This window comes from Plectropomus leopardus, chromosome 12 (assembly GCF_026936395.1).
Source record: "Plectropomus leopardus strain MGB_pleo_1.0 chromosome 12, ASM2693639v1, whole genome shotgun sequence".
NCBI lineage: Eukaryota > Metazoa > Chordata > Actinopteri > Perciformes > Serranidae > Plectropomus > Plectropomus leopardus.
In genome coordinates this window covers 17,057,360-17,075,663 of record NC_142187.1, presented here as the reverse complement: position 1 = coordinate 17,075,663, position 18,304 = coordinate 17,057,360, and the positions used below count along the sequence as shown (strand labels likewise).

At 40.3% G+C, this 18,304-nt stretch overlaps 1 protein-coding gene across 1 annotated transcript; it reads right to left on the bottom strand.

The window, feature by feature from the left end:
• Positions 1 to 1,309: 1,309 nt before the first annotated feature.
• Positions 1,310 to 18,188, bottom strand: LOC121951269 (uncharacterized). Its single transcript, XM_088085314.1, has 11 exons — positions 17,529 to 18,188; positions 15,552 to 15,639; positions 12,689 to 12,790; positions 11,147 to 11,212; positions 10,971 to 10,999; positions 10,732 to 10,869; positions 9,333 to 9,419; positions 6,396 to 6,470; positions 6,157 to 6,263; positions 3,202 to 3,382; positions 1,310 to 3,106 (listed from the first exon to the last, which is right to left on the bottom strand). Exons 1-11 carry the CDS (start codon positions 17,685 to 17,687, stop codon positions 2,153 to 2,155), a joined length of 1,986 nt encoding a protein of 661 aa, XP_087941440.1. The 5' UTR covers positions 17,688 to 18,188; the 3' UTR covers positions 1,310 to 2,152.
• Between the last annotated feature and the right edge of the window lie 116 nt (positions 18,189 to 18,304).

Sequence of the window (18,304 nt, the reverse complement as noted above, 5' to 3'; positions counted from 1 at the left end):
AGAGACGCGTCAAAGCACACAAAGTGGAAATTAAGGCCAAAGAAGGCAAAAAACATCATGATTTAGCATGACAGAAATGGTTCACAAAATCGAAATTCAAGGTCAAAATTTGACATTTTTCGCCATAAAATATAAAGGTGTTTTCAGCCATATTTTTGACATGCTAAATTATGACGTCCTTGGCCTTCTTTGGCCTGTTTTTCCACTTTGTATATATATGTGTATATCATTTTTAGCCATTTTTTTATTTGACATGTCAAATTTTGCCGTTTTTGCGACACTTTTGTTTTGCACAGCAGATGTATTGTTTTGCTTTTTTCAGCGGTGATGCAGTCTCTGGCACGTAAGAACGACCCTTACAGTTGATGTGACTATGAAGTTTAAGGAAGAGTTCAACCAACCTGCAAGGGAGGGTGCATACGTATATGGACTCTATTTGGAAGGTAGAAAAACAATCTTTCATTTACTCTATTGTGGGACAACATGGAGGGTTCTAGTTTTCTCGCTGGTCTGAGATCAACCAGAAACAGCCCAGATCATCGGCATCACCAAACTCGCCAGACTCTATTCAAATTAACAAGAATTTTAGTGTTTATAGAGTCAGCATATCGTCACATCTAACAGGGAGAATTAAGTTTTTATTTCAACCAAATCAGAGTTGATGATCTTTCGATCAGGGAATAAATTTAAATTACAGTGCGAGTGTTCACCTCTGCGAGTGTTCTCTAAAAACTTCCTATTAGTTACCACATTACAAAAACACAGGAAATTAGTGTGCAGGTTGAAAAAAAATGAAGTTACCCTTCTAGCTTCCCACCTGTTTTATAATGTCTAGATTCCCTCATCTTTGAAAACATGTTAATCCCATTTTTGTTTCCCACAGGTGCAAGGTGGGACACTCAGGCTGGGGTGATCACTGAAGCCCGTCTGAAGGAACTGACCCCACCCATGCCCGTTATCTCAGTCCGAGCTGTGCCCAATGACCGCCAGGAGACCAGGAATATCTACGAGTGTCCACTCTACAAGACCAAGGTCAGAGGACCTACATATGTTTGGACTTTTAGCCTCAAAACCAGGGAGCGGTCCGCCAAGTGGGTGCTGGCAGGAGTGGCTCTGCTGCTCAGTGTGTGAGAGCCAGTTTTAGGGATCTGGGATCAAGATTCGGAATTTGAGATGGATTTTATTTTATAGGGCCAGGTATATGTGTACCATATGTGATCGTAAACTTGTCATCCTTATTGTTAAATGTATAAAACTTTACATATACACATATACTGAAGACTTATTAAGCAAAATTACAGGAGTGGAATTAGAGTTTCTTTTCTTTTTATTGAAAAATGATAAAATATACCGAAAGAAATGCCAAAAAAATTCACACACTAGAATCACAGTTAGAACTGATAAAGTCAAAGCTTGTTTCGAACAAATCAAATCTATTAACTACAAGATAAGCAGGAAAAAAGTCAGCCAGTGCTGCCTCATTAGAGCTGCGATCAAGTGTGTTATTTTGTAACACTTGTACCTCTTACAGTATGTTATGCAGCAGTTTTAATAGCACATTAAATTACACAGGTGAAGTCATTCTGACATGACAAGACAACCTCGAATTGTCTTTTTGCTCCTTCCTACTTCACAGTACACATGGGTATAGTATCCATCTATTCAATAAAAAAATTAACAAAAGAAAAGTGTGTAACCAGCTCTTTTTACAAAGTCCCTTAAGAGACATGGGGGAGGAAAAAAATTAGATGGTTTGGGGGAAAAAATGACAAAGTGAAAAAAAAAATAGATGGTGAAATAAATAGCTAGTGAGGAAAAAAAATACATGGTAAAAAAATGGTGGAAAAAAATGATTGTGGAAAAAAATGTGAAAATTAGATAGTGAAAATTAGATGGTGAAAAAGACAAAAAGTTTCTTGGCAGAATGCAAAAGTTTCTTGGTTTTCACTATCAAAATTTTTTCTTTTAACCATCCAACTTTTTTTCTCCCCCTCGTTCCTTTAGGGGCTCCTTACATTTTCTACTGGAGATTCTAAAGCACATACTGTAGCTCAGATACAGTCTGTGCTAACAAGTCGAAATCTTTCTAGTTTGGCCTTTGTGTGTGTTCCTATGTGTGTTTTCTGTGCGTATGTGTGTGCTCGTCTGTCGTCTAGTCGCTGTCGGACCAGTCGAGCTCCATCATGTCCATGGCTGCAGTCGCCATGTTGATTTTGGTTCCATGTCGCACGCTGCAGCTCTTCACAGAGTTCTGATTGGACGAAGCGCGCATGCTCACCTGCACCCCCGAGTGACCAATGACTTCGCCTCTAATCTTTTGGCTGATGGCCTCGCTGCGGTCACCTCTGACTCCCTGGACCACGACTCCCATGTCACTCCTGCGACCCCTGACCCCCATCTCACTCCTGACCTTCATCACTCCCAAGTCGCCCATGTTCATGTTCATGTCCATGTCACCTAGTCTCTCCATGTCCCCCATGTCATCCATGTCTAAGGACAGCATGTCCCCCAAGCCCCCCAAACTCCCGTGGAGACCCTTGAACATTGTCGGGAGCCTCCCTCCCTCTATACCTCCCTCCATTCCTCTCTCATCCAGCCGGTCCCCCAGTTTCTCTATCTCCCATCCTCCCTCCTTCTCCCTCTCCCCTTCCGCCTCTCCAAACCCACCCGAAAACCCTCGGACTATGGTGGTCACCCTGCTCCTCTGCATCCCTCCTCTCTCCCGGTCCCCCTCCTCCCACGTCCTCTCCTCCCTCTCCACTACACCGCCTGGGAAGCTCCTGAGTGTCACCTGCACCCTTCCTCCCTCCAAGCTCTCGTCTCTCTCCCTCTGCCCCCACCCTTTCTCCTCCAGCGTTCCTTCCTCTTCCTCGTCCTGCTCTCCGAACCTCCCCTGCAACCCTCGGAACACGGCGTGCAGCCTCCCGCTGTCGAGCGAACCCATCCCCCTCTCCAGGACTGCACTGCCCCCCCTCTCCGTGTCTCCGTTGCTGAGGGTGCGGAGGAGGCAGCTGACGCCAGCACTGCTGACCCCGGCGCTATTGGAGTCCTGAGAGTGCGAGCGGAAGAAGGAGCCGGACGAGCCGATGGACATTGGTGGGAAGAACTGAAGTCAGAGAGAAGGAAGGAAGACGAAAGCCAAGATCCTAAAAATGTATTCAATTTTCTTTTTGGATGTCACATTACGCTACTTGCACTTACTGGTGAGATGTTTGAGCGCTCCATGAGTAGAGAGGTCGGACTGGGAGACATGTTGGACCTCTCCATCAGCCTCTCCTCCCACAGCCGAAGCCTCCTCTCCCTCTCTTCCAGCTCCTTCTCTTTGGAGTAAAGCTCCCTCTCCAGTTTCCGAAGGCGCTCCAAGGTGGACTCGATTTCACACCTGTAGTACGACACGCAGACGGAGTATACATCACTTATCTTGAGTTTGTGCATGTGGCCTAATTATAACAGCAAGTTTACTGCAGCAAGAGAGTATTTCAGTTGCATGAGTATGTGGTGTTAATTTTTTTTTACTTTTTTTCCCCCAAAAGGCTTCTTTTAAAAGTTAAAGCCCTAAATATCACCCATGACCAATGTGCCTTAATTTTGCTTTGGTTTGTACTGTAGAGTTCTGCAACTACAACACATGTAATAATATACAGTACTACATACAAACAGTAACCTGTGTCAATGGTTGATACTGTTGGCTATCTTTGCAGCTAAAGCTAAGGTTGGTTACTTTTAAGAAAATAACTTTTTTGTTATATTTTCTACATCCAAACAGTAGTGCATGTGACACGTGGAAAAAAAAAGGTTTCTCTGCCCCTTGGTCATTTGGCATTTGTTTGAATCTACTATTGTTGTTAAAAAGAACCAGTTAGAGCTGAGGAATCGCTAAGGCAGCTGTCAATCATGTCAAATATAAACTAATATTCTGTTACTGCATTGCCTATTCCTCAAATGAAATGCTGTCAGAAACATATTTTATGCACTTTTTAGCTGTAAAATGAGAATGTGCTTAACGATGCCAGTTAAATCAGATTAGGCTGATCAATACGAATTTTCGTCAATTTTTCCTTTCCATATAAAGTTTGAGAGTCTGAATGTGTTGAGCAAGACGTTCAGTGTGACAGTGGCATTCATGTTATAATATAAATAAGTTAACAGCGGATAGGACATGCACAACGACCTTTTTGCAGACATAGATATCCATCAAAAGCCAGAGACTTTGTCATTTTCAGTTGCAGTGAGCTGTAAATTCCCCACTTCTCAGCAGGAGAGAGAAGATAATGTTCTCTCAGAGCCTTAAAGCTCCAAGTCAACCTTCCTCTGAGCAGCTGCATCATGTCTGCAGCTCTCTGTACCAAAGAGTAGCGTGAAAGTCAAAAGCACTCACTCTGCAGCAAACTCTGGGGACCAAAACGTCCCCTGAAGTACAACTGCACCGCACACTGGCTATTGAAAAAAAAACAAGCAAAAATAGAAAAACAGCTTAACTTGACGCAATTACAGTTTTTACTGAAGAGTCTCCGACTGATGATTCGAATCTATAACTTTTGAGGTGCGACCCTTAAGTCTGCTGTGCCTAACATGGCAGTCAGGTCACAAACTTTCTGATTTTACAGCTAAAAGTGAAAAAAGAAAGGAATTTAAAGGGAATTGAGGTAAGAAATAAGCACTGCAGTGACAGAATCTTGATTTGTATTTATCAGCGCTGCCTAGTTTGATCGTTTGACCTCAGTTCATGAGCAGTGACTGACATAACTGACAGCTACATAAGAGATTCCCAGTATGGATTAGTTGTTTTGGTTCACATGTGGTAGTGCCATTGTTGGCCATGAGAAATCAATGTACTACATGTTCAAAGTACAATGTACTGTAAGTGGAAATTATGCTATACATGCATGGATGCTGCCCATTTAAACTGCAGTCTTTGTCAATGTCACCAAAATATTTTTTTACATTTTTTTTGTGCATTGCACACTAAAATCTTGCATTTCTGTACTCTTTCTGAATTTTCTCACTATTTCAGTATCAACACATTACATACAAATGTTAAGAATTATTATGTACTAAGAAACTGGATTGTTGTTATCTATTATAACTTCAGGTATTTGGCTTACAGCTGAGCTGCAGCTCTGATACACTGACAACATTAAAAAAACAATCCAGTTTTACAATTAGTGCATTATGCTTTCCTACAGTAAGCCAAATGACATAATTTTTAGTTAACTTGATTATTCCTGCAGAAGACAATATTGCCCATGTGAATTGAGTCAAATCTTCAGCTGCAGCACCGCCTCTAACCACCAGAGGTCACTGTGAGAGTTAGTGAGTGACTGTCCTTAATCCTGCATTCACAAACACAATCAACTCTCACAGCAACTAAATATAGACACAACTGACGCACAGCCATACCTCCTCCTGTGTTCCTTCCATACCTCCCTATTCATTCATCCCGCCCCTTCACCTCCTTCACTCTTCCTCCCCCTCCTCCTCTCCGCCTCCCCCTTTCCTTGTCCAACTTTTTCCACCCGTACCCAAAACTTCACTCAGAATTGATTGCCTCGCTGTACTCATGTTAAATATGCACAGAATCTCACACCTTCTCTCCTCTGCTTCGTCCCCCACCTCTCTCTCTCTCTCCCATCTCACCCCTGTTGCCTGTCCTCTCTCGCTCTCCTCTATCCTCACAGTTTCTCCCTTGTTCAGTCTTTTAGATTTCACATGCACCCAACAGATTTCTGTTGCTTTGTGAACTTCTCTTCTTCAGCTCATATTTGATTTCTCCTCCACCTCTTCCCTGCACCCTCCCCCCAGAGCGAGGGCAGAGAGGAGGAGTGGAGGAATCTCTTCCATGGACCCTTTCCAGAGAGCTTATTATAGACTGAAGTAGAGCACAGGGTCACACATTCAACTTCTCTCCTGAGCTTTAGAGTCCACAGAACTGTGTATGTATGCACGTGTGTTACTAATAATTGTGCATGCATTTTGAGGTTTATTTGGAATAAAGTAAATCACAGACTGCATTTGTCATTCTGAGCAACACTTGACTGTATACACTCAGAAAAGGACCTGCCTCATGTTCAGACGCAGTGCAGACGCACTCAGTGTTTTATTTAGCATGTCTACAAGACTGTATGAGTGTGTGTGTGTATTTGTGTGTGTCTGTACCTCCACTGGTCCTTGTTATGTAGGAAGGAGTTACACTGGTCCGGTAGCCTGCTGTCGTTGGCCATGGTCTCCAGGGTTACCAGCACTTGTTTGAACTGTGGACGCTCCTGTAGGTTTATGCATGCACAAAAGATAAAATGACCAGCTGACACCTATTTTCAATGTCCTCAAACGCTTAAGGAGGCAAGAGAGACATTTGTAGGACACAAATCCTTGTATCCATGGTCCGTTGAACTTACCTTTGGGTCTGCTTGCCAACATTTCCTCATCAGCTCTGCAAAACTTGCTGGACAGCTGGTGGGGATGGTCAGCCTCTAGATACCCAGACACACAAACACAAGAAGCAGAAGCTTTTTACTTTTGAACAGAGAAGCCATATCACACCTCTTTGTTTTTAAAAAGAATTTAACCTACTAACAACCATTTAGAGCCCCCTGAAATCTTGTTTTTTTTTTAAAATTATTTCTCCAAAATATTCACGACTAAATAATAGGGATGCACCATAACATCAAGACGTCATCTGTATCAGCAGATAAATGTTTCTGAAATGAATATCGGCAATTATCGGCCAAAAATGAACATTTCTGTTGATATGACAGGCTGATAAGATGATACTTCACCTATATAACTTTAATTGTTGATTGCTATGTCTGGTGGAGTGCTCTTGGCCCAGTTAGGACCACATTATACTGATGAAGACTTATTTATCTAATTACACGTATTGTTTCATTACTATTACAACCACTATTATTATTGATATTATCATTATCATTTATCTACTTAAACTTATCATTGTGTTACTTGTTGTGGCCCATTCACCTACTTCTAGACATACTATTGCGCATTTGTGTATACGTGTGTGTATGTAAGCATGTGTTAGATTATGCCTGTATGTATGTGGGCCTGTGTCTGTATTGTACATCTGTATGTGTTATAGTATTTGTTGGGGGAATCTGAAAACATATAAGCTTGAGTATTGTTAGGTGGGCAGAGGGAGCTTTGGACACAAAGCATAATATGTTGTGTTCCCCATGCTGTATATTGTGTAAGTTAGTTTTTTGCCATTTAAAAAAAAATAAAAAAATTCATGTGTCAAAATTAGTCAAATTTGCCCTGGGAGAGAATCCTGTTAAGGTTGGATGAATTTTACATTTTTATTTTTTTAAATGTTAAATAAAAATAAATATGGTATGTTTTACATGTCACTAAAGTTGAAGTACTTTTATTTTGCCTAAAGAATCTGCGTATGTATAAAAAATATTGTATTTTATGTCTGTATCTGCCAGCAGGCCATCATGATAAAAGTAAGCATAATAACATGTTAATGTCACAATAAGAGAGACTTCATGATCTCTGTAATTGGGCGGAAAAAAAATATGTGCATTTATCAGTATCTGCAGTGGGCCAACATGAGGCCAAAATGTCGTCATATCGGCAAAAATCCAATATTGTGCATCCCTACAACAGAAAACAGGCAAAAATCAAAGTTAAGAGTCTACAGCCACGCTGTTGGCTCTGTGAGGCTGTATCGAAGCACAGTGGAGCTTTGAACTAAAGGCTAATATCCCCATGCTAACATGCTCACGGTGACAATGCTCAAATGCTGATTTTTAGCAGGTGTGATGTTTACTATATTAGTTTAGCATGTTAGCATGTTAACATTTGCCAATTAGTACTTTACACAAAGTAAAGCTGAGGCTGATGGGAATGTAATTAGTTTTGCAGGTATTTAGTCATAAACAAAGTATTGGACAAATTAAATTCTGACATGATGGTGGCTACAAGAAAATCAAGAGAATTAATCCTCTGAAGACCATGAGTGTCTGTACAAGATTTCATGGCAATCCTTCAAATATTTCTCAAGACATTTCACTAACAGCCACAAATATGGCTAAACATATTTAGGTATTATTTATTGGGAGTTTAAACTCTCATGAACTCAGCTGCAGTGCTTTATCAGTGTCTTGCCTGGGTGTGGTTTGATCAGATTGATTTAGACGGGCAATCAGCCCCACTGCTGTCAACTCATTTTGAATCAAATATTGCTCAATCCTTATTGGCTCCCAGAAGTACAGTGTACATGACATCACATTTTTTCCAGTCCCACCCACCTCAAAACAGCGAGGAGATCTCAGTAGGGAAAAAATACAGAAAACTTTAATGCTCTGACTTCATATTGGGCCTTTAAAACTGGTGATATTCCAGGAAATACAGGCACACTATGAAACAGGGGGCTGTCTTAGTAGGTTAAGTTTTGTGTGTTTATATATTTAAAATTGTATCACACATTACAGACTAATAAATTTGTAATCTAATCATTTGTTTAAGGTATAATGTAGACTAAATCTGTGTCTGGGTCTCTGTTTATCTTCCTGTAACATATAAACTGCAGTAAAAACATTAAACTTAGATAGCGTCTCTAAGATCCTCTTGGCATCACCAAAGGTCTGAATGAGCCCAGACAGCTCCATAGTGCTGTGCAGTAAATGGAAACTGTTTTCTCTGGGGATTAATCCTAAAATATCACCGACTCTGAGTGGAGAGAGGGCAAGTAAGAGGGTCAGGAGGAGAGGTATAGCAATGGAGGGGAAAATCAGAGGGAGACTGGGAACGGGAAAGACAGAGAGAGAGGGGGGGGAGTTATTTAGGGAGAGTATTTGGAGATTAGCCAATAGCTACGCAGGAATCATGTTCTCCAAGTTGTTTGTTGGCCCCCAGTGTGTGTGTGTGTGTGTGTGTGTGTGTGTGTGTGTGTGTGTGTGTGTGTGTGTTTGTGTGGCTGTTGTGGGGGATTCAGACACGTCAATAACTGAAACACATTCACGGTTTAACCGTCATCCCCCCACCTCTCATAAAGCTCTTGAATCAGCCCTGCTATCACAGCAATCTTTCCTCTTTTCTCCCACTTTCTCTCTCTCTCGTAAAAGCTTTAGCCAGAGGGGGGGGGGGGTCTGGCCGAGCTCCACTGCTGTGTATCCAGGCCTTACAAGAGCAGAGATCTGACATCAGGCATAAAAATACCCAGCCTCAGCCTCACCAGCTCGCAGTGGAAACCATGAGAGCATCGCATTGTTCCTCCAGCCTTCTCAAACTCTGGCGGGTCTACATGCTGACAGCGTGTTCACAAAGGTGTGCTCACCTGTGTGTTTTTGTGTGTGTGTTTTAAGGGGGGTTACCTCTTGTTTTTCCACCACCAGCCATGCAACCTGCAGCCCTTCGAAACCTTTGAAAGGAACCTCCCGAGTCAGCATCTCCCACAGTACCTGAGCACAAAACAGACCGTGTTGCTTAATTCAGACAGACATCATTTCTTTCATTTGCTGGTAGCAGTTTTGTTTTATTTTATGTAACAGTCCTGAATAGTTGTAAAGATGTCTTGTTTAGTGTTGTCACAATAGTGGAATTTCTAACTTTGATAGAAAATATCAAATAATATCGATATCCAGTACCATTTTGAATCCACAGAGAAAAACTGACAATTGAGGGCATACAATTTAAAATTATTATTAAAGGAGCTGTGCGTAGGGTTTAGTGGCTTCTAGCAGTGAAGGTTGCAGATTGCAAGATTGAAATATGAATTTCCAGTCAGGATTTCTTCAGTGTGTATTGTTCAGGAGGTTTAAACCAGGGCTAAATTATCTGGCTCTTCCTCTCCAAAATGAACAAACTAGGTGATTAAAACCACTAAAATCACGGAATAAAGAAGTTTCATGTTAAAAATTAGTGTTTTTCTGACGCTGTTCAACTCGTTGCGGATGGGCTTTGAACTATGGTGACCACCATGAAAATGCAACAGTGTATCAATACTGCAGAAAATGAGTTATTAAACCCTTTCAAATATTTAGAATCGATACATATTAATAAATCTATATTTTTTGGCAATACAAAATCAAACCAAGATACCCAACCCAACACAGTAGGACTGGGAATAATCAGGAATTAATTCAAACTACTGCTGACACTGGAACCAAACAGTACTTTTCTGATACATAACTTTAAAGAATATAAACTTTTTTTTCAAAAGCCTTTATTAATATAACATAAACTTCTTAGATGTCTGAATACAGGAAACCATACAAGAATCTTGCCTGAATAAAAGTCTTTAAACAGGGCGGCCATGGGTACTTAACAGGTCTTAAAGTGTCTCAAATGCACATTTACAACAAAGGGTCTTAAAAGGATTAAACTGTCCTCAGTTGAGATTGGGTGGGTCTTAAATGTTTTTGAGTCATGTCACTGTGAGAATTTCCAGGAAATATCATTTTAAAGAGAGCTTAAAACAATTTGAAGAGGGAACAGACTTTGACACAACACCTTTTTGCGTGCAATACTCCTATTTTCGCCTCCTCTATTTCCATCAAGTTTGGTCCTAAATTTTATTTAAAGTGGAATGAAAAACGTCTTTAAAAAGTCTTAAATTTCACTTTGTATCTCGAGACACCAGTAATTATTTTTTATGTAATCTATTTCCAGCTGTCAGTAGGTGACATTTTTCAATACTACATTCTATATAAAAATGAGGATGGTAGTTTGGTTCCTTACAATACTGATATTTATACAGTGCTACTAACTCACCACACCGTAGGAGTAAGTGTCACAGGTCTCTGAGACAGGCAGGCTCTGAATGACTTCAGGAGCCATCCAGGGAAAAGTGCCCACCACCGTCATATGGGTGGTGTGAGACAGAAACTTAGACGCCCCAAAGTCACAAATCTGAATTCCAACAGAGAGAGCAGTGAAGAAAACACAGAATTACCTCTCAAGTCAATGAAAAATGCTCATATGTGGTTGTCTGTAAATCACAAGACACTCACCTTCAGCACTCTGTCGGCTGTCATTACCACTGTGAAAGAGATAACGGAGAAACCAGTCAAAGCTGTGCGACATGATATATAAATATACTGCAGTGATCATACAAAGAGATCTCATGTTTAGATGTGTATAAAATAAGGAGTTTGAGGAAACAAATCAAGATGCTATAACGTGTTACCGTTCCGTGACTTGAGGTCTCTGTGAATGACTTTGACTGGAGCTTCTGCATGGAGGTAATGCATCCCTGTAATGACAATTACCATGAACAACTGGCAAAAAAATGCTTTTTTTGGTAAAATATTTCTAGCTTCAGGTTAACCGTATAATCATTATGAACTGAGGTTAAAACATTTGGGCTACAGAAAAAGTTATAATAAGTGCAAAGAACAACTATCCTCAACAAACTGAAGCAGTGTGTAATATGATTCGTCTCATCTGAAATTGGGAGCAAAGTTGACAGTGTTGACTGTTGGATACCACTGATAACTAATATGTCACTTTTCACTGTCCAGTTACCTTAAAGGGATAGTTTAGATTTTTTTGAAGTAAGGTTGTATGAGGTATGCATTCATATTTGGTGTGTTAAATACATTAGATGGCAGTTGGCACTCGACAGTTTGGAGACACAGGGTAGAGCTGAAAGAGTGTAGACACATCACGTAGGTGCAAGGCTATCAAAAAACTGTGTAAATGAGGGAAAAAAGGTAAAGCCTGCACACTTACTCAGTGCCTCACAAGTTTATTCAAGACAGCGTTTCGATCCTACTTGGATCTTCATCAGATCAAAAATGACCCTTTTGACCTAACGAAGATCCAAGTAGGATCAAAACGTCATGAATAAACCTATGTGGCATGGAGTAAGTGTGCAGGCTGTAACTTTTTTCCTCATGAAGCAGGGTGGAGTACCAAAGCTAAGCAATGTACTGCCATGGAAGGAGGCAGCAACAATCACCACAATCATATTTTAACCCACTAAAAAGTCCAACCTAAAACAATCAATACAACTTTAAGTGTATATAAAAAATATTTTCACGGCTTATGGTTGACACAGAGACAGATAATGAGTTTTTTAGGTGACTAAAATGTTTAGCTGCTGCCCCTGTCTACAGCAGTAAGTCACTTAGCTTCCGTATGGTACTCCAGCCTGCTTCTCCAAACTGAGGGCATCTACACCAACATCTACTGTATGTAATACACTGACTATCGATAAGTACCTCAAACAATTCCACTATAAAACAATCTGAACTATCCCTTTAAAATCAACGATAGGCAACATTTAAAAACCTAGATGTTCCTTTTTCATCCTCTGTACCACCATCATTCACCGCCCTAATTTGCAAAATTTTGGTTTTAAAAAATATATATAACATGTTCAAAGTAATATGTTTTACTGTTCTGTATATTTATAATTTGGAGTCTTTCTTTTTTGCCTTTTGCAGCTGCTAGATATTTTATCAGGCCAATGGAAAAAGCTTGTTGGTGTTAAATACACATGTGTTAAAGACGGTGATTAAGAGACAAATAAAAAGCTGTGTAAACTATTAATAACTCTGGTGCATGATGACTAGAATGTCACAGTATCACGGGACACTGGTGATCATATCAGTGCTTCTACCTCTCCTTCGTATCACAGCATAAGTGATTCAACCCTGACACAAATATATTTTTATTGTCCTCTAGAGTCTTGAGGATGATAAAAATATCACGAGTCTAGATGTACCTTTGGCTATCTGTATGGCCCATGTCATGATGTGTTCCATGTCCATCTCCTCACTCTGCTCACTGGATAGGTACTCATACAGAGACCCTCCACTGGCATATTCTGTAAGAACACAGAGAGGCAACCTTCATTATAGGTGAATAGTGAAAGAGAAATCATGGGGCGCCCAGTAGTTCACCTGGTCGAGCGAGGGCCCCATGTACAACAGGCTGTGTCCTTACCGCAGCGGCCGCATGTTCGACTCAAACCTGCAGCCTTTTGCTGCAAGTCATTCCCTCTCTCCCCCATTTCACGCTAATATATGTGCTATCAAATAAATGTAAACCCCTTCAAAATAAAAAACTTTAAAAAAAAGAGAAATCGTGTGTGTAATGAGTGTGTAAGGCATCCATACAAATATGTCAGGCTGCACTGAAGGTTTGAGTTTGATCTTTGAAGAGGACCTAATATGCTTATTTTCAGGTTCATGTTTGTATTTTGGAATTCTACTACAAAATGTTTACATGCTCTAATGTTCAAAAAACAATTTGTTTTCCTCATACTCTGTGCTGAAACACCTGTATTCACCTTCTGTTTTAAACACTGCAGGTCTTTTTTATCTCTGCATTTCTCCACCATCATCACAGCTGGGGAATGGCTGTAACAGAATATAGCACCACATTCTACCGTAAAAAATCCCCAATAAAAGCTTCTTAACAAAACTGGACCTGTTCAAGCAGGAAAATGATCCAAAACCAGGGAGAAATTAACATTGGTTAACAAAATTACACGTTTCCCTCACCAACTAAAGCTTCTAAACCAAAGTCCTCACAACCAGACACATTCCAGTAAGAATGTGATCCAAAATTGTGAGGAAATTGACATCATCGGCAACCAAGATTACATTTTTATCTGACATTAGCACGTAGCTACATGTAGAAGTGTAGGCTACATCATGTAAACACTTGCAGTAGCGTGCCTGAAATAGATGAAGAAAGGAATCCGTCACGTCCTGACCTCAGCTTGTCTCGGAAACACCGTGAGACCTGAGGTTTCTATAGCCGACTGAAAGAATAAACATTCACAGCAGATATCACTCCATACGTTTAAAAACTTTGTAACTTTGTGACGCTCTAAACAAGCGAAATTAATTCAGTGCTTTTGTACTTGTTTGGATATTTTTTGCAGTTTTGGTTAACTTCAACATAATATAATGTTTCAAAAAATTTCACACACAGTTAAGCAGTGCACACCGCACAAAGAAGCACAGATCAGAATAAAAGCACACAACCTTTACACCCTGACTGTCTAATCCAGATAATCTCTATGAACTCTGAACCTTTACCATTTTCCTCTTTAGTCTGACAATTCAAGATATAAGAAGACAGACAGAGGATGATGTCCAGTCAAAGGAGTGTTAAGTACAACATGCAAAATGCACTTTACTGGCACCAGACTCTATCTCCTGAACCACTTATTATTTGTGCCTACTGTACTCTTTTATTTTTAGTAAGAGGTGGACTTTATTAGACTCAGCTGCAGTGAGAATTGTTGCTGGACAAGTCTGTAGTGGTGTGTCGGTGCTTTATCTTAACCATATGACCCAATCCAGGATTACAACCACGTCCAAACATGCTGGTCTCAGTTACAAATGTCCTGCCAGGAATCGCAGCAAGAACTAGTGCTTAGAGTATACGCCGATACTTCAAAACACGCGCATAAGTACCGCCATTGGAGCATGTGATAATGTGTACGTAAGTGGCATATTAGGGATCACATTCACACTAATAAAGCTAATATACACACACACAGTTTAATATTAGAGGACAACTTGCTCCAACCCTGACCCCTCCATGCCCAGACATGACTTTAAAGAATATGTACTGCATTCCATTTCCCCGTGTTTTTGTGTCTAAGTGACTATGGAAACAGCAATTTTTGAAGTTGTTGCAATATTGACCGAGAAAGCTAAATCTGCTATGGCAAAACAGGCTTCGATATAACCACTCAGGGCATGTTCCCACTGATGTGCCTTAGGTTATTATTCTGAGTGTCTGACAATTTAGGGAAAGGATCCCTACAGAGATAATCTTTTTGTTAAAGCATGAGATCCTTTATATTAAACAAGAAACTGCCCCAAATTTGCTGTTGTCACATTCACCAGACTCCATTTAAATAAACAGTACTTTTATCACCATAAAATACACCCCATCACCAGTTCACAGAAAAAAAGATAAAACTCACAAAAAACATCCTGGTTTGTGTTTCTGATGTTCCAACAAGCAACAAGTCTGGTTTGGTTGCAATAATCACTTAATTCACTCGGACAGATGTGGAAATATGTTGACTCTACTGTATATACACTAAATTTACTGTTTATTTAAATGGAGTCTGGTACAATATGTGATGGCTATCTCTGGTTACACAAAAAGGATCTTACAATTTGACAGAAATCTCTTTAAGTATCCTTTCCATAATGTCGTCAGAAACTTTTAGTGCAACAAGCATTTTAGTGGCTGTAAACTGACAGTGTATAATTCCCCCAAGTGGTTACAGTGCAGCCGGTTTGGCTCTCATTCAATATTGGATCAATTTCAAAAACTGTTGTTCTCGTTAGTCCCTTTGACAAAAAACCTTGGGAAAAAAAGGCTCCTGGTTGAAAAATACCTAACTTACACTTAAACACATGATGTTACTTTGATCCATTAGGTAGTAACTCCAAAGATAACAACCCATCTAAATTTATAGAGCACTTATTCAAAAGCTTACTCTTATCTGAATGAAGTTGGGGCTTAAAATGCTCCCACAGTTATATGTTCAAGTTTTATGTTGAAAGGGAAATATTAACATACTCAAGCACTCAAACACACAAATGGGGTCTGACCTGTGACAATGCCATAGTTGGGAGATTCCAGCACGGCTCCATAAAACTGAATGATGTTCTTATGACTCAGGACACTAAGAATCTCAGCCTGGAGACAGAAAAAAGAGAAACAAGAGACATGAGATATGAATACCTTCATCAGAGTCCTCCTGCAGTTTTCCAATATCTGTCATTGGGAAGGAAAGATTATATTTAATTATTCCTGCTAGACTTAAAACCCAATTTTTATGGCTTTTAACTTGTCATCCAATTTTAAAGTTATTTCTAACAGCATCTGTAGGATGCTTGAGCTGAGCTCTGACCCTCTTTCGTACCACTGGTCGAGTCTCAGAACAAAGATCTTCCACATTGCAGTGACAAACACGCCATTAATCTGAACTGACATACAGGTCATACCCTCTGCATATGTGGAATATGTAACTGTTGCCAAGCAACATAATAACGAACCATAAATTATATGAATTTGCACAACAAATTGCACCAAAATATAGTTAAGTTTTCAGTTTATTGATTTTATTCCCACATATGAGGTTATCAATGTGGACAGCATCAGTTTGTGTGGATGCATCTGCACAAGCAGTTTTACATTTGTGAATGCAGTGTTGGAAAACAAACAAGTACAATGACTCAAGTACTGCATTAAGTCTGATTTTGAGGTTCTTTTTCTATTTTATACACACTATTTTTACACCATTTTATGTTACTTAATACTTTTACTTCTCTTTGTTTGCAAGGGATATATTGTACTTTAAACTGTTCATGCTTGTTATGTTTTTATTTGTACACAATTTAAAATACACAAAATGACAACGATAACAAATATTATAAAGTGCAGGAAAAGGCAGAATGCCCAGCAGGTTTATTAAAAGGCTAAACCTAAAAATGTTTTCACTACTTCTATTTGACAACTGTGGATATAAAACAATAACAAGCCTTTCTGCATACTGCATATGCAAGTACTTTTATTTTTGATACTTTTATTTTTGATACTACTTTTTTGATACTAAGTACATTTTTGTTGCTCATATGTCTGTACTTTTTAATGCACTTGTAACAGACTATTACCATAGTGTGGTGTTGCTATTGTAACTTTGATGATTTGTAATTATTTGTAATGATTTGAGTACCTCTTCCACTACTGTGTGAATGTGCTGTTTGTGCAAAACTTGAAATATGATTTTAATGCTTTTGTTAGGCTGTTAAACAGTCATGTTGCAGAGAAAGGAGCTGAAGTTCTCTCACGATCCATCAATTTGTATTTACACATGAACTGTACACACACGCTTTCATGCATGTCTGCCCACCCTGCGTGTGTTTGTGTGTGTTTGTGAGAAAGTGAGTGTAAGAGACATAAGTCAGACAACAAATCAGATTCTGCTCGCTCACTCTGTACAGTTGGCCCATGTATGACAGTGCTTTACCTCAGTTCCTTATATTTGTCTTTAATATATGTGCACATTATACTTAACATTGTTTAAATCTGCTGCCACAACATCAACATGCCCGATTCACCTACAGGTCACACTAACTTCTAAGGGTTTCCTGAAACTCAGGGTCGTGAGCCTCCACCAGCCCAGTATTAAACACATGGAAGGAAATTACGTGAGGATTACTATTGGGATCATACTGGAAAACCACCCGGCCTGAACTGCAGTACATGAAGCCCCAAATGACCACACACCTCGCCCTAAAATACAATGGGAGGAACAGGGGAGTGGGGCTGGCATAAATAAAACCGCTCCATCCACAAAGGGTGGGCAGAGGAGGGGAGACAGGGAGAGGTATGTTTAAGATAAACACATGTTCAACGGCAACAGCGGAGGAGGGGAAGGGGGCTTTGGGTGTCCAAAGAGAACCTGGCAAATTCTTAGAAACTAAAGCAGCGATGCGGCAGTTTGGAACTTAAAATGATGTGTCTCTGCTGCAGAAGTGTGTCACTGCTCTGTGTTTGTTTGTGTGTGTGTGTCTCCTCCCTACCTCTTTGTCAATCTTCAGAAGCTTCTTCACCGCCACTTCCTTGTCCTGGGATATCCAAAGGGCTCTGTAGACGCTCCCAAAGCTGCCTCCTCCACAGTTCTCATAGAAGAGCAGGTCCTCATGCTTTATCTGCACAAACGACGAGCCAGGGGACGACATGGCATACTGACTCACGCGCACACAAACACACACATATACACACACACACGGAGCTCAAAAGCGTGCACGCTCAAGCACCAGCACCAGCACTGCTCCAAAAGTATACAAGTCACAGATCAGCACGGACAAAGTGAAGAGTAACAAATAAAGAGCGGAGGTGGGGGTAGTTTCCTACACAGGATCCGAGTGGATGTTGTCAGTCAGCAGAACAGATTGTCAGAGAGAAGAAACGAGAAAGGGCTGGAAAGAGAGAGAGAAGTTTGCTCCCTGTGAGTCAGGAAAAGTCAGAGCTCCCCTGTCACTACTACACAAGGCATTACATTGCCTAATAGTGGTGATCCAGTGGAACTACAACACAAAGCTTACACACACACACACTCAGTGTGATGACGAAGGGGAGGTGAGTGTTTAAGTGTAAGTTACAGTTTGTAGTCAGTGTGTGCAATCTGCCTGTAGCAGACACACTGTTCAAATATGGTCACCAGCATCCAGGGCATTCCTTCTTCCTGGATGACTGTGGCTATATAAAGCTCTGCATACATTCTCTCTCTCTCTCTCTCTCTCTCTCTCTCTCTCTCTCACACACACACACACACACACACACACACACAGAGAGA

Excerpts from the sequence above, each read along its gene's own strand:
- LOC121951269 (XM_088085314.1), bottom strand. The coding sequence starts at position 17,687 with ATGTCGTCCCCTGGCTCGTCGTTTGTGCAGATAAAGCATGAGGACCTG. Across the intron at positions 11,000-11,146 it reads AGACCTCAAGTCACGGAACG|TGGTAATGACAGCCGACAGA; the intron begins GTAACACGTTAT and ends TCTCTTTCACAG. Across the intron at positions 3,383-6,156 it reads CATAACAAGGACCAGTGGAG|GTGTGAAATCGAGTCCACCT; the intron begins GTACAGACACAC and ends GTCGTACTACAG.